We start from the raw sequence: 23,815 nt of genomic DNA, 5'->3' as shown, positions 1-23,815 counted from the left end.
AACTTCCTGAATATAACTACAGGCTAAGCAAGCCCATTTTTGGTCTTTATTTCCTCATCATCTGCCTAGCATATAGTAGATGCTTAATAAATGTTTGTTGGTTTGTAATTTTTATTCTGGGATCTGATAGTTTAGGCTGAGGAAAGGCTCAAGTAAGGAAAGTTCCCATGGTTGAGTTCTGTAGGACCAGGCCAAGAATGACCACTTCTCTAACAAGACCTATTTCATTTAGGTGTGGAATGAATAGAGGATCTGGGCTGGATGCATTACTAGGAAGTGCTAGGCTGGACAGCACCGCTCTGTCTGGTGACAGTCACAAATATTCTGCCTCTCCCCCAGGGTGTCCGTGCCAAGCACATGGTGGCTTCCTCTGGGCACAGTGGTTGGCAGGGCTCCAGTGCCAAAAAGAGAACAAACAAACCAATACACCAGATGCTGCATAGCTAGACAAGGTTCAAGTCTGTCCCCTCAGTGACCCAGCAGCAAACACCCTCCAGATACAGGATTGAAAGCAGAGGAATGACCTAGCCAACAAAGGATGATGAGCTGGCCCCTGCAACAAATGCTACCCAGTGGGCATAGCTTGCTTTCATGATATCGCTTCTTACCTCAAGAACTAATAATGGCTCCCCATTAGCCAAAGGATCAGATCCTGACCTCCATGATCTGACCTAACTTATTTATCTAACTTTATCTCCATGTAACCCCTGTTCTAGCTACACTGATCCTTTCCATTTCCCCATGTACGCTACCATCGTTCCCGTGTGTCATTTCTCATAGTGCTGTATCACTCTTTGAGGTCCCTTGCCCAAGCTCTCTGCCTGTCTCAATCCCATGCAACTTTAGGACCAAACTCAAGAGTCACTATCTCCACCAAGACTTCTCCATCTCACTCTGGTCAGAGGTCACTGAAAGTCCAAAGAGAGTGGCAGCTTCTTCTAACAACCTCCCTTCCCTCCAACTTTTAACCACATCCTGTTTTACATTGCTATCACTTTCAAATATTTATATATCTTATTGTCCCCAAAAGATTCCCTTTATACCTTCAAGGTAGCATGGCACAAAGGGTACAGCATTGCCTTGGGAGTCAGAGGACCTGGGTTCAAATCCCACCTCCTAGGCTTACCAGCTCTGTGATCTTGGGCAAATCACTTCTGGGTCTGTTTCCTCTTCTGTAAAAGGAGGTGTGTGCCTGGGAGGGGGCCAACTAGTTGATCTCTATTGTTTCTTCCCTTTGAGCTCCAGATCTGGAAACCTACAAACTCACTATTCTGGCTTCTCTCATGACACCACGCACAATGATAAACATATAGTAGCTGTTTAGTAAATATTTGAGAAATAATCTAAACAAGAGAAAGCATTCCCCAGAGCATTCCCAAATGCTCTGAATTTTTGAAGTTGGGAGAAAAAAAATGTACTGGTTAGGATCCAAATAAAGGGAAAAAGTAAATGTATAACTCTCTGACCCTTCCTCCCTTCTTCCCAGCCCATCCCAGACCCCTCTTCCTTGGAAAGTACCGGTAACTGTATTTTGGCTGCACTGAGGTGAGAATGATGGTAGCCGGCAGCTGTAGCAGAAATTGCAGTGGTTCCTGATTCATGGTATACGGATACAGTCTGCAAGCCTGACATAAGAGAGAAAAAAAATTAAAGAAGTCCCAGGGTAACAGCCTTTAACCTTATCTGAAAAATCAAGTCGATTCAATATTCTAGCTATTTATATTCAGAGAATGTTTTTTTTTAAGTCCTTAATCATGTCTTTTTTTTCCACTACCACCTAAACAAGAGACAGAATCCTCTAGGTCACGACACTGAACTATGCCCCCTAAACAAGTCACACCCTACAGTGGATCCTTACCATGAAGTTTCTTTTGGCCACTCCCGTCATCTTTCAGTATCAGTTGCATTGGCAAGCTGGGTTCAATGCTGGCTAGAGAGGGCTTAGTGGACTCCCATTTGATGTTCAAGGAACTGAAGTTGTCAAATCGGCGACCTTGTTGATCATAAGCAGCCAAGTCTAGGTCAGGGTTTCGATAATTTGAAACAGGCACCTATGAGAAAAATATCAAACTGTTGGTCACATTCTCTGTCCTGGCTAGACATGCACCAGTCCCTGTGTGCAGAGACCAATGCTAATGCTGCCCTGAGCACAGTTTTAGTTGTACCCAATCTGTTTGGCTCCAAAAGGTATGAGTTGTAGAAGAGGCAAATACTGGTGTAATATAAAGGGAAACAACAACTTCCCAACAATTCGAACTGTCTAAAAGTAAAATGGTTTGTCTTAGGAGGGAGTGGTTACTCCCTTATTGGATGACCACTTGTGGGGTGTATTATTGAAGGGATTCTTATTTAAGAATGAATTGGACTAGATGGCTTCTGAGGTCTCTTCCTGTTCCGACATTCTGTGATCCTCTTATGAACCACATCTCAGACTCTATACCAAACCTAGGACAAACTAGTCATCTTGGAAATGGGAGCCACTGATCACAAGAAGGACCAGGAATTGAGGTGCGAGTGGTTCAAGGTGACATTCCCATTATGGCTCAATGTTTGAGATCTTCTTCTATATTTCCAGCCCTTCATCTTTGCTCGTCCAGTTAGCTTGGTCTCTTCATTATCCTACCTCCTTCCCACCCCCATTCAAATTCTATCGATCCTTCAGAAATATACTATTTCCTCCACGTCTTCCAAAATTACTCCAGTTCCTTATAGAATCACAGAGTTGGAAGGGACCTCAGTGGCCATCTAGGCCAATCCATACTTAAACAAGCATCCTTTCTTCAAAACCCTGATGAGGAGTCATTTAGTGTTCATTCAAAGACCTCCAGGGACGGCAAAGCCACTGCCTCCTGTGGGAGCTAATTCTACTTAAAATATGTATAAGTGTTACAAAGTTACATCAAGTCTTAATCTGACTCTGCAATTACCAGATAATATTCCTAGTTATACCCTTTGGGGACCAAGAAGAACAAGCCTAATCTCTTTTCCACATGAGGGCTCCACAAATACTTGGAAACTACTTGTCCCATCTTTTCTTCTCTAGGTTTAACTACCTGAGTCCTTCCAAACAATCCTTGTGTAGCAATCTCCAATCACCCTACCACCTCTGATGTCTTCTTCTAGATGTTCTTTCATTTATCAATGTCTTCCCTAAAAGATGCCACCAGGAATGATCTATTCTGCCTCTGAATTCCTTCTGTCCTCTTTGACTGTCATAATCAATTAATTACACACTGTCCCATACTATTCTCTAATGATTTCGTACATGGATTTCTTGTCTTTGCCGACTAGACTCCAAGTCCTTTGAGGGCAGGGACTGCATCATCTCTTCTCACTGCTCCCTCATAATGCCTGGCACAGTGTGGATCACGTAGAAGGTGTTCCATAAAGACATTCTGCTTTACTGATGAGCAGTGGAAAAACAATTCAAAGTCTATGTCTGACTAATGGCTGGTCAGCAGCATCATCTGTGCTCTACTTATATTCCTAATGTAATGGGAAAAGATTTATCATTTCAAGTCCTTGTTGCACATGTGATGCCACGGAAAAAAAAGAAAATCAATGGCATTAACTTCCTTTTCTATTCACCAGGCATGCATATTTATTCTCCTTAAGAGAAAAGAGTAGCCACTTCCCAGGCAGGTCATGTCTATGTCTGCTCAATTCCATATCCTCATTCTGTCCCATGCTTAAGACTACACAAGGCTAATCAGAGCCAATTTCTACTAAGAAACTCAACTGTCTAATAAGATCAAGTCTCTTCCGTTCTAGCATCTCACCTCAGCAATTATTTACTTAGAAAATACTTCCTTGGTGACCTCTGGATTCAAGGAAGTATAAAATTAAAGTAATATTGCATACAGGGCAGAGGAGAGAAATATATCTCTCTTTCTCCCCAAGGATACCTAATGAGATTATAAATTGCAAAAGCAATGCCAGAGTGGCTCAGGGCTACTGACTTAAGATTGATTTATCACATGACAAGTCTTCCTCCTTGGTACATTACTGCCTGGAGATATCTATGACACAATACCACTAGCCTATCAAAGACTGTACGCTTAAGTCAGACTGTCTCTCACCTGGGTGAGAGAGCCATTCTATAAACACATGAGAACCTGAGAACTGTGAACAGTTAGAGGCTGGTGCATATAGAGAACGTTTACCACAAAGGATCTACTCTGTAGAGACTCTGTGTGGTTCCTGGACACACACATCACCCATTATTCTATTTGGATGTGTCTTTGGGACACACCCCCTTTTGAATGCTGGGTCTGGGTAAACAGTGGAGCTGAAAACACTAAACCATCTATATTTTACCTTGACTTATATCTCACTGAGCTATTAATCCCTAAGGGAGGCAGACTCTAAACAATCAATCCCTAGGATTACAGGGGATAAAACAGCCAAATCTCGGCAGGTGTGATTGTGGTCAATAAATCATGAAGGGGATGGAGAAAGTGAAATGAGACTTCACCAAATCCCAGATGCTAGAACTGTGGGGGCCCCCTTGGAGTCTGAGAAAGGTAAATTTAGATCAAATAAAAGGCTGTTCTACTTTACCTAGTAGGGAATAAAGTGATGGCACTAGTTATTCCAAGAAATAGTAAATGCCAGCCAGAAAACAAGAGCAATAATCATAGCATCAGTAAGCTAACCTTTCTATAGTGCAATGGTTACAAAGACATTCACAGATATTATCTCCTTTGATCTAAATATCTTCAAAAAAGTTACAGATGAATGGTACATCTGTAAGTTATTAAGAGGAAGTAGGGACAGCCCTTCCTACCTTCCCTCTTCTCTGATTTCCTCCACCCTCCTTTCCTTCCTTTCTTCCTTCTTTGTTTCCCTCCATCTTTCTCTCCCTCCTTCCCAAAACAGTTCACTCTATTCTTTGTCCACAAAAAACTATTTCTGTGGTAACCAAAGCTGTTGCTTAGGCTCTCTGGATAGATACTCAAATATGGTTGGTGAATACCCAATATTCAAGATTTAGTGACTATAGTTACTAGTTCTCGAATTGGGCAGCTATAGGTGTTAGAGATGGCATCAAAGATTGTTTTAGAAAAGTTGGCCCAGAGTGACAATATAGCCTCTAGCAGAAGCAGAGATGTCATCAATTCCAACCATTATCAGTAACTTCTGAGATCTAGAAGCTGAGACAACACCAGTACCTCTAAGGGCTGCAATCAGACATGCTGTAGCTCATCTCTAATGCCCAGGGACCTTGCTGAGCACCATGTGAGGCTTGCCAATCTTGTCTCACAGGAACAATGAATAGCTTGGTCAGGATGATAGCACCACAAACAGCTGCAGCCACTTCCTTTGAACATGACACCCAAGCTAACATGGCCATTATATACACATAACTGGACATGTGTATATATGTATGTGTGTATATAATCTCCAATGGCTACAACAGTCTTGAATTTCATACATCAAGCAGATTTAGTCTATTTCTGAATATGCATGATCTTGAGAACCTCTCTCCCCCACATAGTCTATCTTCCATTCAACTGTTAAATTGACTGTGCTAAAACATAGTTTGCCATCTCTATCACCTCTAGAATAAAATATAAAACCCTGGGTTTGGCATTCAAAGACCTTCATAACCTAACCCCTTCTTATCTTTCCTGATCCCTACCCCCTGACCCTCTGCCCCTACACTTGTAGCACCTCATCTTTCAGTGAGGGCTCCAGATTCCTTGATGGAAGGTAGAAAAGAGGTATCTCCTCCAAGGACTTGATCTTCATATCCTGAACTAGACAGCCCAGTATAGTAACAGGAGCTCACTCATCTTTGGCTTTTCCTGCCTAGGTCTTGCTGCCTTGACCTCAGCCCCCACCTCCAATAGTGTCATCCATATCATATCTACTAGGAATAGAAGCCAGCCATGCCTTTCTACAAAGTACTTTCATTAGAGATAGAATTGTGGACTGGATGAAACACAATGCTGACTAAAGACATCAGTACTGAAGTGACGAGAGTGACTTAGACTTCACAACAACTGTATAGCAGTGAGAACACTGGTGTGTGTGTGTGTGTGTGTGTGTGTGTGTGTGTGTGTGTGTGTGTGTGTGTGTGTTTCTGTGTAGGTCTGTACATAACTCTGTCTTCTGGAAGGAAGAAGAACAAATTTTCTCTCTACCAAACATAGCCCTTTGGGGACACTTATGAGGAGGTGGAATACTTTAGGAGAAATCTAGAGTCAATAATGTGGGATGCACATTTCTGAGCCTCAAATTTGCAGATGAAAAGTGCTTAACTCAGTAGTGTTTTATAATATTGTTTTTGCCAGGGTTCAACCATTCTTGGAAGAAAGGTCTGAGCTTAATGTCAGTCTAATTCAAATTGTTTGGTCTAACTATACCAGACAATTGGATTTCAATTTTCTGTCCCTCATTATAGAATGACTCCTCTGCCCCTACCAATATCTCCCTGATTGACTGACTTTATTCCTCACTCGGTCCCAATTTCTTCTATCCTCCCTCTGCCTTCCTTCCCCTTTCCTCCTCCTGGAGCCTGAATTATAGTCATAATTGCTGGCTGAATCACAGCTCTGACATTTCTGCCTTCTGAGAAAAAAGTCATATGCATTCTCTTGGCCTCAGTTTCCCCATTAGGAAACTGAGAATACTAGTCAACTTCTAATCTCCTTTCTAGCTGTGACTTTCCATGATTTTATGAATACAATGGCTGGTCTCTCCACTTTATTGATTTTCCCCTTTTTGGCCGCCTCCAGCTTCTGAAGCTTGGTCCACAGATACATAACACTAGCAACCCTACATGTTGACACTCAGAAGTGAGCTTGCAGAGTCCTTAGCTCTAGGAACATGATTTGTTCCTGGGTAGGCAGCATCAAAAAATATAGTTCATAAACTCACATAAATCATCATTTCTATATATTACCAACAAAATCAAGTAGCAAGAGAGACAAAGAGAAGTTCCATTTAAAATAAATACAGACTATATAAAATACTTGGGAATCTGTCAAAACAAACCCAGGAACTATATGAGTACAACTGCAAAACATTTTTCTTTACACAAATAAAATAAGATCTAAACAACTAGAAAAATATTAATTGTTCAGGGGTAGACTAAATGAATATAATAAAAATGACAATTTTGCCTAAACTAATTGACTTAGTCAGTTCTATACCAAACTACCAAAAAAGAATTTTATAGAGCTAGAAAAAATGATATAAAATTCATCAAGAAGGACAAAAGGTCAAGAATACCAAAGGATGCAATGAAAAAAAAAATGTGAAGGAAGGTGGCCTAGCCATACCAGATCTCCAATTGTGTTACAAAGTGGTAATCATCACAACAATCTGGTACTGTCTAAGAAATGTCCTATATCACTACTGATTAGAGAAGTGCAAACTAAATGGTAGATCAGTGGAGTAGATTAGATATATAATACACAGTAGTAAATGACCATAGTCATCTAGTGTTTGATAAGTCCAAAGAGCCAAACTATTGAGACAGGAACTCATTGTTTAACAAAAACTGCTAAGAAAACTAGAAAGCAGTTTGGCAGGAGGTAGGTATAGACCAAAATCTCACACCATACCAATATAAAGTCAAAATGAGTACATGATCTAAACATAAAGGATGATATCATAAGCAAATTAGGGTATAGTGTGGAATAGTTTACCTGTCAGATATATGTATAAAAGAATTTATCACCAAACAAGAAGTAAAGAGCATTATGGGATATAAAAGGGATACTTTTAAGGTTTTGCACAAATAAAACCAGTGCAGCTAAGATTAGAAGGAAAGCTTTCAGAAAACTGGAGAAAGATTTTAATAGCAGGTTTTTCTGATAAAGGCTTCATTTCTCAAACATATAGAGAACTGAGTAAAATTTATAAGAATATAAATCATTCCTCACATGATAAACAAAGTATATGAATAGGAAGTTTTCAGATGAAGAAATCAAAGCTATCTATAGTCATAAGAAAAAATGCTCTGCATCACTACTGATTAGAGAAATGCAAATTGAAATAACTCTAAGATACCACCTCACATCTATCAGCTTGGCTACTATGACAACAAAAGGAAAATGACAAATGTTAGAGGGGATATGGAAAAATTGGGACACTAACACACTGTTGGTGGAGTTGTGAACTGATCCAACCATTCTGGAGAGAAATTTGGAATTATAGCCAAAAGGATACATACATACATACATATATATATAAATTGAGCATAACCTTTGACCCAGCAATAGCAGTACTAGGTCTATATACCAAAGAGATGTTATTAAAAAAGAAAAAAGGGGGTGGCTAGGTGGTGCGGTGAATAGAGCACCAGCCCTGGAGTCAGGAGGACCTCAGTTCAAATTCAAGCTCAGATACTTAACACTTACTAGCCATGTGACCTTGGGCAAGTCACTTAACCCCAACTGCCCTGCCCTCCCCCCTCCAAAAAGCCAAGAAAAGGAACTATATATACAAAAAATATTTATAGTAGCCCTTTTCATGGTGGCAAAGAATTAGAAATTTGGGGCCCATTAACTGGGGAATGGCTAAACAAATTGTGGTATATAATTGTGAAGGCATACTATTACACTATAAGAAATGAGGGAAGGGGCGGCCAGGTGGCTCAGCAAGTAAGAGCACTGGCTCCAGAGTCGGGATGACCTGGGGATCAAATCCGGGCTCAGATACTTAGCACCACACCCAGAAATAACTGGCCGTGTAACCTTGAGCAAGTTACTTAACCCGAATTGCTTAAAAAAAAAAAAAAAAAAGAAATGAGGGAGCAGAATGATTTTAGAAGAACCTAGAAAAACATTAACTGATGCAAAGTGAAGTGAGAAGAATCTTATATGCAGGACATTATACACAGTAACACCTATATTGTAATGATGATCAACCATGAATGACTTAATTATTCTCAGTGATCTAAGACAATTGCAAAGGACTCACAATGAAAAGTGCTATCTACCTCCATAGAAAGAACTGATGGAGTCTGAATGCAGATCAAAGTATACTTTCTAAAATTTTCTTTATTTTGGGGGTTATTTTTGGCCTGCGTTTTCTTTCATAACATGACTAATATGGAAATGTTTTGCATAAATTCACATATATAATCAAAATCAAATTGCTTGCCTTCCCAAGGAAGGGGAAGGAGAGGAAAGGAGGGAGAGTATTTGGAACTCACAATTTAAAAAAATGATTTCTAAAAATTTTTACATATAATTAGAAAAATATTTAAAGTAAAAAAAAAGAAATATTCAGTTCCTTCTGAGAGGGTTCTACACATAAGTATCTGCTTTCCCATCATCCCTTTAGTCTTAGGCTCCCACTTACCACTTGTTTGTTCTGTTGCATCAAAGGGCAGGACAGATCCAGCTGAGGACTAGCATAGACAGGTGTGAGGGTGAGTCTTGAAGGTGGAGCACAGATAAATTTCACCACAGCTGGCTCTGTGGCTGGGAATGGATTGGTGACACTAGGCTTGTTTCCAACTGTGAGAGCAATGACCTGTGTGAACCCCATGAAAAAAATGTCATCGATCAAGGAAAACAGTAGACCGGCAAGAGGACAACTGAATCCTTTCCCTTTCTATTTCTAATTCTTTCCATGACCCCTGTCAAGTCCCTTAAGCATTCTATTCTGCGTCTGTTTCTCCACCTATAAAATGGGAATGATCATTCTCTGTCTGCTACTTACGCCTAAGGGATGCTGAAAAGACATATAAATTAATATGGGTGAGACATTTTGAGCTTCTCAGACAAAAAAAGTCACTATAAAAATTCAAGGTTGTATTACCATATTCACAAGTTCACAGGTTTTTAATGAGAATTTAAATAGATTTCAAAAGGCAGACATAAAAAATGAAGTATAGATATAAGCTATAGCATGAATAAAGGTAGACTAAAGAGAATGCCTAGGAGAGCATTAGAAAAGGTGAGGATACAGGACCTACGTGGAAGTACTTTGGACTGGGACTATTTAGCATAGAAGAGAGAAAATTTAGAAAGACATAATAATGACCTGGGAGTCATAGACCAGAGATCATAAATCATATTCTATTAGAGCTAGAAAGAACATTAGAAGTCATTTAGTCCAACCTCATTTTATAGGTGAGGAAAATGAGCCTCAGAAAAGTTATGTAGCTTGTCTACAGTTACAATCACAGGACATAGGCAAGGCTGGGACTCAAATCAAGTCTTTTGATTCTGAAGTCCAATTCATTTACCATTGTGCCTTGCTACTTCTCAGAAAATCTGTGTGTGCGCGTGTGTGTGTACAATCTGAGCCATGATCAAAAATGATTCAAGTCATAATGAATATATCTCATGATTAGATACATAATGACTTTAGAAGACAGAGAATCAGTGCCAAGGCCTGGGAAACCTCTGATACATACTGACTACTCAGAGTCCCAGAAACCCTCAAAGACTACACATTTCAAAGACAGATTACAGCAGGGTCATGGGATTATGGATCTAGGGCTGGAAGTGATTTCAGAGGGTAGCTTGTCCAACCTCCTGAGAACTGAACCCAATAAGTGATTTGCTCAAGGCACAAAGGAAGTAAGAACAAGAGAGTGGGATTTGAAAATAGTTCCTAACTCCAATGTTAACTGATTTGCACAGGTAAGGGGAATTTCCTCACTGGGAGTTCCATATACCAAGATTCAAAGGTCAAGGATCCTCTCCTCCACTCAAAAAAAAAATCTAGTAAACAACACTGCAAAATGTAATATGGTCATTTGTTGCTATTTATTCCATGGCTAAATTCCTTCTTGGAGGAGAAAATCATTTCATGGGAGGATCTAATCGATTCCTTCCAGCTCTCACCTTCTAAGTCCTAAGGACAATTCTAGCTCTGACATACTATGTTCTATTAATCTTGTGGGTGGTTGTCTTTACTGATTGTCACTCAGTCTAAATTCATTCATCAGATCCCTTCCAATTGGACAGCTGCATAAATTTTTCTGGGGGATTTGGAGATGGTATATGCAGTGAAGAAATTCAGGAGAACAAAATGATATCCAAGGAAGGAAGGCCAAGGGGGGGGGCATATGGGAAGTCTGCATGAGTGTCTCAAAGGAAGAATGGGTGGGGGCCATAGACAAACTGCCAGTGTTCCAATTCTTCCAGGCAATCCCTGACTCAAAGATACCCTTCTAGAGACTCCTGGGTACTGTTCCAGTCTTTTTCTGTGTTTCCCTTTTGGGACACTCCTGACCATAGTCCCTGCTGCTCACCTGTTCTCCCAAGGATTTGCAGGTCACTCTGATCCAATGCTGTACATAGTTCCGGGATGCAGGGGGACCAAATAGGGACAGGCCAATGCTCTCAGTGTCTTCTGAGGTGATGTTTCGGAAGAATTTGGAAGGCTCTAGGACCCAGGGCTTAGGACCCCCTTCAAATAACATCTCTTTGGAAGAACCCAGAGTCACCAAAGCCACAGAAGAAGGATCAATAGTCTGAAAAGAAAATAAAGGACAAGACATGTTTTCCATGGGTAAGGTAGGGAGGTGTGGAGGCAGGAGTGAATGACTAAGAGTTAGGTAATCTGGGTACAAGTCCTAGCTTGTCCACTCACAGTTATAGGACCTTAGGCAAGTCACAATTTTACTGTGCTTCAGTCTTTTCAGTTACAAAACAGGAATAGTAACATAGCCATTCTACTTATCTGCTGGAATTATTGGGATCTAGAACAGCAGGGACCATAATGTAACCCCGCCACTTTACAGATGAAGAAACTAAAAACCTGAAGGTAGAAAATGTTTGGTCATATAGGTAGAAAGTGACAGAATGAGGATTCGAAGCAGGACCTTTGACTCTTAATCCAATCTTTCTTCCACTGTGCCCCACTATTATAATCATTTGAAAGCACTCTGAAAATTACAAGGTGCTACACTGACCCAAACACATCCAAAGTTGAACTCACTATCCTTCCTCCCAAACTCTCCCCTCTTCCTAGGTTCCTTATTACTGATGAAGGCACCACCACCCTCCCAGCCACCCAGAACCAAACTCAAGTCCTCACTCTTTCTCCACCCTCATATCCAATCTATTACCACGTTCTGTCAATTTTATTTTTGCAACATCTCTAGTATATGCAGCCTCCCTCCTGTGACACTGCTACTACCTTCATGATCTCCCTCCTAGACTCTTGCAATAGCCAGATGATTGGTCTCATTGCCTTAGCTCCCTCCACAATACAGCTGATCCTCTGTTCAGCTGTCAAACTGACTGTCCTAAAGCACAGATTTTACCCTCTCTGTCACTTCCAGGATCAAATATAAAATCTTGGGTTTGGCATTAAAAGTCCTTCAAAACCCTACTTTTCCAGACTTCTTATAACTTACTTCCTGTCCTCCCTTCCATTTCTTTTCCTTCCCTTAATGTTAATTCCACTTTATCCTCTAATATGTAGCTTATTTTTACATAGTTGTCTCTTCCACTGGACTGTGAGATCCTTGGGGACAGAGTTTGTCTTTTGTCTTTTTTCGGGGGGAGTATTCCCAGAGCTTAGCACAGTGCCTGGAACATAGGAGATGTTTATTATTAAACATGAACCAAGGTTTAAAGGACAGTGTTGGACTTTTGAATCAAGAAAAAATTAGTTTAGCCCCACCTCTAGCACTTACAAGCTGTGCAAACCCAAGTCCCTGAACACTTCTTGTCCTCAGGTAACTTTCTGAAACTGTAGCTGGCAGATGAGTTGCAATCTGTGTTTCTGGAGGGAGTTTCCTCAGTAACAAAGTATAGAAGGTCCTTCATGTACTTAGATGTGTACATGTCACCTCCTCCAATTGAATATAAGCTTCTTAAGGTCAAAGAATGTTTTGGTTTTTTCTCTTTGAGTCCCCAGCACTCACCAATGCATAAGCCATAATGCTCCAGGGCTGAATAAATGCTTGTTGATTGATACTGACATAATATGATTATCACAACTCTAATTATCATGAAAGGTATAGAGAATGCACTAAGGTATGGGATAAATGGTCCCAACAGCAAAGAACATTAGGCACTGTAGATGTACACACCAAGAGAGAGCAAGTATTAGAAATCTGCATGTGACACATGCCATCACATCTCCCTGTCAGCCAACAGTGAGAGGCTAGCACTCAGTATTCAGGGACAGGGGTGGGGTGGGTGGGGTGGGAAGCTCTCAGAATGGGGCAAGGGAAAGCCCATAAATGTTTCTTTTTGGTATTGTGTAGCCAGAGTGCTTGCAAGGGGTCAAGCACCATGCTATCTAAAACAAATTTTTTTCCTAGGTAGTTCTGGGTAGTGATTCTATTCACGAAAAAGGCAACACAGGCTCTCTTTGTCCCAAGACTCTTATGCAAGAGGTACAACCCTTTCACCAACTCTGTGAGAAAGGTAAAAACATCTACCCTCCAGAGGTAGTGTATGGATGAAATGAGATATTTGTAAAGTGCTCTGGAAACCTTGAAGCCCTATAGAAATGCTAGCTGTTATAATTTCATTGTTGTTGTATTATTATTACAATAGCTAGCACCATCTCCTTATAAACATGGAGACAACAAGGCTCATGGAGGTCATCTGCTAAAGTTAAGCAAGTCAGTAGCAGAACCAGGATGGGAGCTCAGGTCTCCTAATTCCCATTGCAGTGACTTTAGCCAAGCATACGCCAAAAGGCCCTGATAAATAATGAGCTCCTTCCCTTCATCCAAGAGTTTGCTTACACATCATTAGTTATCTGGCTATGACCCCAAGAGGGCCAAGAAAGATAGAGCTAAGAAATAATCACTCCTTGTGCTGCTATGGTGCTTTACAATTCACAGAGTATTTTCAATCAGTTCTTTCATGTGACCTTCACTGCAACCCTGCTGGATAGCCAAAAGGTTAGGAATGCTGCCTCTGACGCAATAAGAAGCACAATATACTAGGAAGTCAAAGGAATTGGGTTCTACTCTCATTTCTACCACTAATTCACTTCTCTCTTTGCCTCAGTTTCCTTTCCTGAAAAGTTTGAACTAAATGATCTGCAAGTTCTACAATTCTGTTTGTGTTTCAAAAAAAACCCACAATGTTAGAAATTATAATATTAAATAGTGGGGTTCAAGGGTTGTGGGATCCTAGACTTAAAGTTGGGGGAGCCGTAGAGGTCATCTACTTGTCCAAGGTCACCCAGGGATTGAGTAACAGAACTAGAAACCAAATCTAAGTTTCCTAACTACATATTTACCTGAATACTCTGAGAGCTTCCAAACTAGACCTGCCACATTGTTATTTTTTAATCCTTAAATAATGCATCATACACTTAATTTTCAGCAGAACCAAACAAACATACATTTACAATTATTCGCACCTAAAAATGAATTTCTACATACAATATGTCCATAACAGCTTGTTTGCTACTCCTTCTGTATCTCTTCCTTTCTCTGTTTACTTCATTGTTTTCTGAAATAGTATAATCATCAGTCTCAGAACAAACACCTAAAAAACTGGGACTTGTGTGGGTGGCGCTAGGAGTGCCAGGACTGGAAAAGCCACTTAGAAAGAAAGGGTATAATCCCGTGAGGGACACTCACTGAAAGACAGGCAACTCAGAAACAAAGTAATTTTAAAGTTTGGTTTCTTCTTTCCCCTACCCCAGCGAGGTAGTTATGTGCTGGACAGATGCAAACCAAGCTCATTCTAATGACTGTGTAAGTCAAAAGTCTCTAACATGATCCTATAATGGTGCCCATTCAATGAGTAATAAGAGAAGCTAAAAGTGAAAAAGGATCTCAGAGGTCAACTTTGTCTAAAAGTATGGGTGCTGCAACAAAAGTAGTCAGTTTTGCTATGAATATCTGCAGTGATGGGGATGCCCAAACCTTCTGAGGTGGCCTATCTACTTTTGGATAACTCTGTTAAGAAGTTTTTCTGCTATCAAGCCTAAATCTCCCTCTGTAACTTCCACTCATCCACCCTAGTCCTGCTCTCATGGGTTCCCTGACCTCCTTCAAGACTCGGCTTAAATCCTGTCTTCTACAAGAGGTTTTTCCTCATTTTCTTCCTCCCTATCCTACATCCTGCATCCCCTCCAGTCATCTTGATGAATATCTTGTCACTGGATCCAGATGGCTCTGGAGGAGAAAGTGAGGTTGGTGACCTTGCACAGCCCTCCCTCACTCAAATCAAAGTCAACTGCAAGTCATATCATCATCTCCCCGATCCTCTTCAAAGATAAAGGACAGACACAACAGTAGCCCCATACCCCTACCTTCCTCCTGAGACTCCCTTCATTTACACTATATACATCTTGTAGACACACATTTATTTGCATGTTGTCTCCCCCATTAAAATAGGAGCACCCTGAGGGGAGGGACCACGTGTTTTTTGCCTTGTCACATAGTAAGTGCTAAATAAATACATGCTGACTGACCGACACTTGTTTTACTGAATCATGGCAGATTCCACACAAAAACGAGTTGTGCTGAAGTTAACCTTTGCATGCTCAAAGAAAACAAAAGTTCTATTCATTAAATTATTAGTGTAAACAAGACCACAGGGAGAATGTTTAACCTACGTAAGAGGGGAAAAAATTCTTTCAATTTCAACATTGAAAAGAATTTCAATTTCGACACTCTTGAAAACCAATTTAGCAGCACACATCTGCAGATAATTAATGGGAGTGTACTTGTATTATAAAGCAATGCCTGAATTTCTACACATAAACTGTGTATACAGCACCTTGTATACATTTAATCAATGACTGTGTTGCTTGCTATTCAAAGCATCTTCAATGGGAACTGGTTTCAGAACTCATTTACAAGTATCACCAAAAAAATGAGTTTCACTTAATTATAATCACAATTCATTTTTAACCCTGGACTATAACCAGCTGATTTTGCACTCAAGACAAGACAGCCACAGCATCCTTGGAAGACTAACTGAATATCTTATGTATTTTTCTGTCACATTCAGCTTTGCCCACCTGAAGAAACTTTCTCACTTGCCTCACCCTTATTTCAGCATTGCCAAATCCCTATCACTCCATGGGATCATTCGGTCTTATTCACAGGCTTGACTCTGAATAAGTTTAGACTTATTCCCAAAATCTCATCTACTACATCAAAGAATGAAGACTTAAAGAGATTTGAAAGGAAGTTCTGAAAGCAATTCCCAAAGAGAAATATTCTGAGCCACATGAAGACTTATTGGAAGAAGTGGATAGCATATCACAGGGGACTACTCTGAAAGGAAACATTTATTTTCATGATTAATTGGTGGTCTGTTTATTTATAAAAGGATTGTCTTATTCATCAAGTCACACCTCAAATTATTCACTGTAAACTATTCGCACCCATATTCATTAAAGTCTGTTGGCTAAAGTCACTGTATATACTTTGAATGAATAAAGCTCATTTCCTTCATACAAAATTTACTAATCCAGACTTTCCATGAATTTGGACTGACATTCCCTCCAGGTATGTTGAATTTGTAAGATTCTGTAAACTTTTCGATCCTGTCTAGTCTTCAGCTGCAGTCAGGCTTAATGAGGTAATGGGCAATGTGTGGGTGCTACTCCCATTTGGGAGAAGTCAGATGAAAGCATTGCTCTGAGAAGAAGTAAAGGAAGTGTGCTCATCCTGCTGTCTTTGTTTTCATCAGCTGATTTCAACAGAGGAAGGTTAATGTGGCCACTTTCTGTCCTGATCAGACTGACCTCGGCTCTCAGGCTTCTGGATAGCACTCCTCCTTAGGCAAAGAGCTTGGGAATGCATCTGTGCACCCAGAAAGGAGACACTTGTCTCTGTGACCTGGGGCTGTTGTCTGTCACCCAGTCATTGGGCAGAGGATGATTTGTGCAGCCTCTTGTACAGTACAGGGTCAGGACGCCCAATCTACACCTGGGCTGTCATGCCTAATGCACATAGCTGGAAATACCACAAAATGATTGTGCAGAGCTCACATTAATTCACCTGGAATTAGGGTGCCAGGCAGAATCTTTCAGAAGCAGATACTTGGAGACTGAGACAAATTAATCAGTTATAAGATTATACAACCTGTGTTGCCCCATGGCATGATGGACAGAACATGGGATTTGCTGTCAAGGGCTCCCCATCTGAGTCTTGGCACTGCTACCCGCCTAACTTTAAGTAAGTCACATCACCCTCCTAGCCTCAGTTTCCTCATGTTTAAAATGAGACAATTGCGAACAATGTTAACTCCAAGATACTATGAAATAACTGTTGAGAACTCAAGAGAATCTACAGCTATCCAGCAGAGAAAGAGGGGAAAATAACTAAAGGAGGCTTATTTATTGAGGAGTGATTGTTACACTGGAGGGTTTAGGATACAAGTTACAAGGAAGGCATCTAGAGTGACAATATATGGGAACTCAAAGAGTGAGTTTCCATCTTGGGAAGGGAAGAGGGTGTGCACTCTGTAGGATACTGTAATGAGATGAAAGAATTACAATCTCCTTGTTTCAATAACAAGAAGGATCCTGGACTACTAAAGTCCAATTAGTCAACTCTCACCACATCTGATCCTGACTGTCATCATGGTGTTGGATATAGACTGGAATGTAGGGGAGAGAGACAAGGGATATAAAGCACATAAGGTGGAGAGAATCACCCTACTCTGACATACACATACACATAAATCCACACAAAACATATATCAGATACAAAGCTGACTTTATATGATCCTAGGATCATAGCTTTACAGCTGGGAGGGACCTCAGAGGTCATCCAGTCCAATCCCCCTCTCCCTAAATTATAGATGTGGAAACTGAGCTTCAAAAGAATTAAGTGACTTGTCCAAGATCACAAGCAGATATTAAGTGGAAGAGACAGGACTTGAATCCGGGGACTCTTGACTCCAACTGCAGTGTTCTTACTACTCTCCCATGTTACACAGAGGATTGGGATAAATGTGTCCTGAGCTCTGGACCTGCCATGGAAGAAGAATGTGTGTGTGTGTGTGTGTGTGTGTGTGTGTGTGTTTTAACATGAATGAACAAACAAATCCCTGATATTAGTTGAGAAGGAACTCATTCCACTGGAGAATTTCCATTTGGGGTAAATTAAGATTTTATTATAAAGAGAAAGAATTGCATCACGCTATGTGTACCTGTAGATTAGACTTTTCCTATGCAGTCAGTGCTTAAGACACTAATTGTATCCACCTATGCAGTGGCCCTGGACAAACTACTTATTCTCTCTGTGCTTCAGATTCTTTATCTATCGAAGGGAGATGATAATGCCTGCCCTGCTCACCTCGTGGTAGTGCTCTGAAATGATTAATATAAGAGTATTATATGTGTACTTCTCCTACATTCTTGTTACATTCCATTGTGCTATAGAGCAGCAGAGAGGAGGGGCAAGTAGAACATTGGACTTGGACTGAGGAAGACCTGGGTTGAAGCCCCACACCAGATACTTACTATGTGACCCTGTGCAAATCATAAGTTTTCTGGGTATCAGTTTCTTCATCTGTGAAATGGGGGTAGTAGTAGCATCTACTTCAGAGAGTTGTTGTGAGGATCAAACGAGATGGTGTAAGTAGAGAGCCTTGCAAAACTTATAGCTCTACATAAAGGTGAATTATTATATGTTTATCTATGTCCATGACATTTCACCACTCATGAAGGGGAGAAACTATGTACTATTTACCTTTGTATCTCTCTCAGCATCTAGCAGAACTCAGATGAATTGTTAAGCTGAACTCACCTTCAGTGGGAGATAGGCAGCGATGGTGATCTTGGCACTTAGGTGAATGTGACCATGTTTGTAACTCACGAGCAGTGTGGTATACCCCTGGATTTCAGCTCTGACCCGGACACCACTGCAGTAATCTGCTCCTGGCTTAAGCCTCCCTGCCAGGAAAAAACAAATACAAAAATGAAGAAGATACTTTTCATCTAAGTGGGGGTGAAGGAGAATATTGTGGAGGGAAGAGGGACCCCTAAGCATTCCATGCTTGCACACAATCAGATTTTCTTTAGAAACACTTCGGTTCTGTTACAGTTTCACCCTGTGGCTACAGAAATTAATATAGTGAAGAATGAAAACAGAAATTTTCTAATGCTTGGGGGTGGGAAGAGACTGTAGACCAGGGTATGGATAAGAAAATGGTGGGTGATGCTTATCAAAGAAAAACATGAAGACAATTATTTTATAACTAGAAAGAAAACAGACCAACAAAATCTACTTGCTCATTTCCATAATTCTGGAGGAAGGTGTAATGGGAAAAGCATGTGCTCCAGCTAAGCCTGGCACTGAGAGATTTCAGCTGTGGTGTCTTCAAGCCTAGGATTTCTTGCAAATAGTGTACTTGGCAAGGTTCAGGAAGGAATAGGAGGAAAGAGAAGGAGAGGGAAAGGAAGGAAAAGGAAAGGAAGATGAGAAGATGGAGAGGGAGTGGAAAGAGACAACAGAGGAGAGAGAAGGAAGGAGAGAGAAGAGGGGATAAAAAGGCTAGACAGAGACAGAGAGACAGAGGGAAGACTATTAGAGAAATAAAATTCTGCTCCAGGCCCCAGGAAGAGTAATTTTAAGAGATTTAAGATCTAGAATCATACTCATATGGGTGAGAATTTGGTTTCAAAGCTGGAAATTGTCTGGAGAGTTCCTAAGACTCCACTTTCATCAGATATGGGAAGCTGAACTGGTTTGTCTGTCTCTATTTGAGGTCTGGCCCACAGGAATTCCTAGGTAATCTGATTTGAGCACTTGGAAGTAATGACAATAATAATAATTTTTGACTGCAAAGCATTTCCCATATTTTACAGTCTCATTATCATTACCCCCATTTTGCTTTGGTATTTCCAGAGACATCATTTCATTGATATGAGTACTCCCTCTGTCAATGAAAATAGAGATGATGACAGTTCTCAATGATATAGCATTTTTTAAAATGTAATTCTATTTTTTTTTTCAATTAAGTGTTCATGGTGGTTCCTGGATATTGACAGTTACATAAAATGGAGTCGTGGTGCTACACGAGGCTGAAATCTCCTGCCTAAGCAAGCTGACTGATGTCCACTTTGAGGCACGGGTCTGCTGAAGTAATCTAGCTACAACTTTTCTTTTTAGAAACCATGGAATTTTGTACTGTCCTTATTTCAACCCAGACACACACTCAAAGCATATAGAGCCCCTTCTCCCTACACTATTAAAAGCAAACTCCCTTTGAGAGGTAGGTATCAAGCTCATGTTATGACAGTATTCTCTCTTCTGCCCACTAATGTACTGTCTCCAATTCTAAAATGGTTACCTTCCTGGAGATATTTAAATTTAATAAATTTCGATTTCTCCTAGGCAGCTTACAAAGTACACAAAGCCATCCTCAAGGGACAGACAGTAATATAGTTTGCTTGTGTTCCTCAGAAACACGGTGTTGTTTTTTCATGTCATTCTAAATTAAAACAGCTCTACAAGCAACTGGAAACACAAAACAATGCTCAATCCTTTCTTTGCTGAAGGCAGGAGGAAGGTATGTGCTCTGTGGCTCTGAGGCAGGAGATAAGAAAATGGGAGCTCTAGTTCTTCTGCAGACCCAGCTTCTTCCAAGAAAGGAAAGAATCACTTGGCATAGTTTATGGTACAATGGAGGATTCACCCTGGCTCTGGGACTGGAAGACCTAGTTTTGTGCCTCCCCAATGATGCTTACTTCCTGTATAACTTTGGCAGGCACCTAACCACTTTTAGCCTCAGTTTCCTCATGTGTAAAATGTGGGGATTGGACTCAATGGCCTCTGAAGTCTACAGTTATGATCTTATGATCCCAAGTATTTGTTAAACTGAAATATCATTATCTGAACATTACCTGGTTCCTTTAAGATTGAATTTTGGGAAGCAATATCGTATAGTAGTAGGGTGTGGGACTGTGAATAAAGAGCTCTGGGATTAAGAAGGAAGGAAACAAGTATTTATTAGGTGCTAGATAACTGTGCTAAGCACTTAAACATTATTTCATTTGATCCTCACAACAACCCTGGGAGGTAGGTGCTATTATTATTATTTCCATTTTACAGGTACAGAAATTGAGCAGATGGCAATTAAGTGACGTGCCTGGGTCACACAGCATGTATCTGATGCTAGTTTTGAACTCAGGTCTTCCTGACTCCAAGCCCAGAGCTCTAACCATTATACCACCTAGATGCCTTTATGTCTTGACTCTGTCATTTCTTCCTTTCTCTGGGCCTCAGTTTGAGGGAGAATGGTATAGTGGGGGAAAAAACAGAATTAGCACTGAAGTCAGAGTATGAGGGTTCAAATCCCACCCCTGACACTTCTTGAGTACCTTAGAACAAATCACTCTATCTCCCTGGATTTCCTCTATAAAATGAGAGGACTGGACTGGATCATCATTTAAAGGTCCTTTCAACTCCCAAATTCTATGACTTTTATTTGTGAATTGCATTATCTGCAAGGGCTTCAGAGAAAAGGCCAATGGAAATTAAGAGCTAGTGAAATCTTGAGGGAACGTGAATACACTATCACTCTGGCTGATACCAACCCTATAGTATTGGAGCTCGCTCACATTTATCAACCATCTGTAAATGTAGAGTTTATCTCAGGCAAATGGTGCAGAACCACCCTCACAATGATTCTACCCTTCCCTGAGAGAAGAGGGATGTGCAGGAGGGTTCTGATGGCCAGCCCTGTGTTCTCAGGAACGAGGCTAATCTCCATGTTCCCAGTCTGCTAACGATGACAGAGCACTTTCAGTCTTCCACTTTCAAACTAATAGCTTACTTCTTTCAGCAAATTAAATATTTACTAAGCTCCTACTAGATGCAAGGTCTTGTGTTAGGCACTCTGAGGATAGTAAAGATAAAAAGATACACACACACACACACTAAACGTTCCTGGCACTCACGTGGCTTATAGTTTAGGAGGGGAGAGGTGGGCAAGGAACAGGTACACATATACGTATCATACAAATCAGAATATGCTACGTGTAGAATAGGAATGAATGAGGTGTTGTGAGAATTTTGGAGGTGGAGAGGCTACATCCAGCTTGGGAGATCCTGGAAAGCTTACTGGAAAAGATGGAACCATTTTGTTTGTGTTACAAGAGAAAGTTTTTATTTTGATGGGGAAAATTGAGAGTGGAGTGGGTAGTAAGACAAAAAATAAGAAAAGGGCATCGATGAATTGTTTTGAAGGGAAAAAAAGGAAATCCTGGAGGGCATACAGACAAGCACAGCAGTTTTGTTTCAAATGTATTAAATATGTGTTCATATAAAATATACAAACATGCTCTTAAAATTGTATGTATGTAATAGAAGCCCACCATTTCCATATACAATATTCTCTCCTTCTTTGCCTATTGAAACATTCATTTTTTAAAAATTTTTTGTTGAATTCATAATAAAAGAAAAGGAATAGTGGCACCCAACGCAGTTGAAGACAGTAAACTCTATTATAGGCAATGGGGAAAATAGGAACAAAGGCCTAGAGGAATAAAGAGGCAAGAAAGAGCTGAAGAATTGGAAGTCATCTGATATCTCACTGGAATGCAGAGTACGTTAAGTGAAGAGTAGGAGACAAGGCTGGGAAGGAGGCCGTTTGAAGCCACATGCTAGAAGGTCTGGAAGTCTACCCTAGGATTCTGGAGGGTATGAAAAAGACATTGAGGTGAGTGCCGATCCATGAGAATCATACTGAAAGAGATACAAAGGAAGAAGAGGCTAGAAGTGTCTACCAAGCTGGAGTCAGAAGAAATCAGTCATAGGTTTGTATATTGAATCTTGGGTAGTGGAAGGAATAAGGCCCAGCCTTGGCAAGCAGGGAACAAATGAGGATGTAAATTATCTAGGAAACACAGAAATCCAGTGGGTCTCAGGTGAATCAAACCGCCATGATGCTTTTGGAAAGCTGGGGTTTGCTGACTTCACATGTTGGCTCCCCCACTTCCACTGAGATATGCCAATGAGTCTCAACTGGGAATTGACAGGGAGCCAATGAAAGATTTTGATCAGGAGAATGACTAATGTCGAATGCTGGAAAGATTACTCTGGTGGTATTTTCAGGATGGACTCAATAGATAGGGAGAGACTTTAGGGAAGAAAACCAGAGTTTTACTACACCATGAGAGGTTTTCTTCATTAGGGGCTTTTAGTAGATCAAAGTGATTTTTTAAAAGTTCATCCTAGAAAAAAAAGGAACAAACAAGCACAATTTATTACTTTACTAAGTTCAATATACCCCATTTGTGATGTGCTGAGTTCATAGCATCTGCAACCAATAAATAACCATACTCCTGAGCAGAATACTATGGGGGCCCAACAATGATACAGCCAATTCATTTGCTGACCGTTGATGGATATTAGCCAGTTGTAGAAATTTAGTCACAATAAGCATGGTTCTACTTTAAATAACTAGTTTTCTAACTGAGAAGAAGGCCTCTCTGTAACTCTAACATTGCCCACAGATATCCCTGGTGCCTGGTATACAAACACACAGTGACCTTCTAGGAAAGGTACTCCAGGGGATGGGCACATCTGCCCAGCTATTGCAAACACTTGGCCCCCAAGCCCTGGCAACATAATTGGTCCTTCAATGATTGCAGGTACAACAACTGTACCCCCAAAGGCAGGTAAGACATTTTGGGTGCCAATAGCTAGTATGACAGTGATAGCAACAGCTGGAGATGGGTGCAGAAGGGAAAATGCTGATAACTAGTAACCATTAGACATATGGTACCCTATCCTTAAATAGAGAAGGTGGCTTCTCTGATAATGAAAATAGAGTTCTCTCCCTTTTTCTAGGAAAACAAGAAAGGACTAGAGAATAACATTAGACCTTGGGTCTCCATTTGGGGCAGAAATGATTAATCCTAAGGATTTTGGCAATTTTTAAAGAAAACTGTCTCA

At 40.6% G+C, this 23,815-nt stretch overlaps 1 protein-coding gene across 1 annotated transcript in view; it reads right to left on the bottom strand.

Annotated features, from left to right (window-relative positions):
* NUP210 (nucleoporin 210) overlaps positions 1–23,815 on the bottom strand; it is a 183,763-nt gene that overhangs the window by 68,181 nt on the left and 91,767 nt on the right. Inside the window, exons 14-18 of the mRNA XM_069083772.1 lie at positions 18,662–18,807; positions 11,222–11,443; positions 9,316–9,489; positions 1,859–2,051; positions 1,519–1,625 (exon numbers count right to left, since the gene is read on the bottom strand). Coding sequence (XP_068939873.1) covers positions 1,519–1,625; positions 1,859–2,051; positions 9,316–9,489; positions 11,222–11,443; positions 18,662–18,807 — 842 coding nt within the window. The remainder of the gene's footprint in view (positions 1–1,518; positions 1,626–1,858; positions 2,052–9,315; positions 9,490–11,221; positions 11,444–18,661; positions 18,808–23,815) is intronic.

Source organism: Petaurus breviceps, unplaced genomic scaffold, assembly GCF_028583685.1.
Source record: "Petaurus breviceps papuanus isolate PSGF00001 unplaced genomic scaffold, PetGlider_PUasm1.0 174, whole genome shotgun sequence".
Classification (NCBI taxonomy): Eukaryota; Metazoa; Chordata; class Mammalia; order Diprotodontia; family Petauridae; genus Petaurus; species Petaurus breviceps.
Note: the sequence above shows the minus strand (reverse complement) of the source record. Positions and strands in the feature narration are given on the sequence as shown.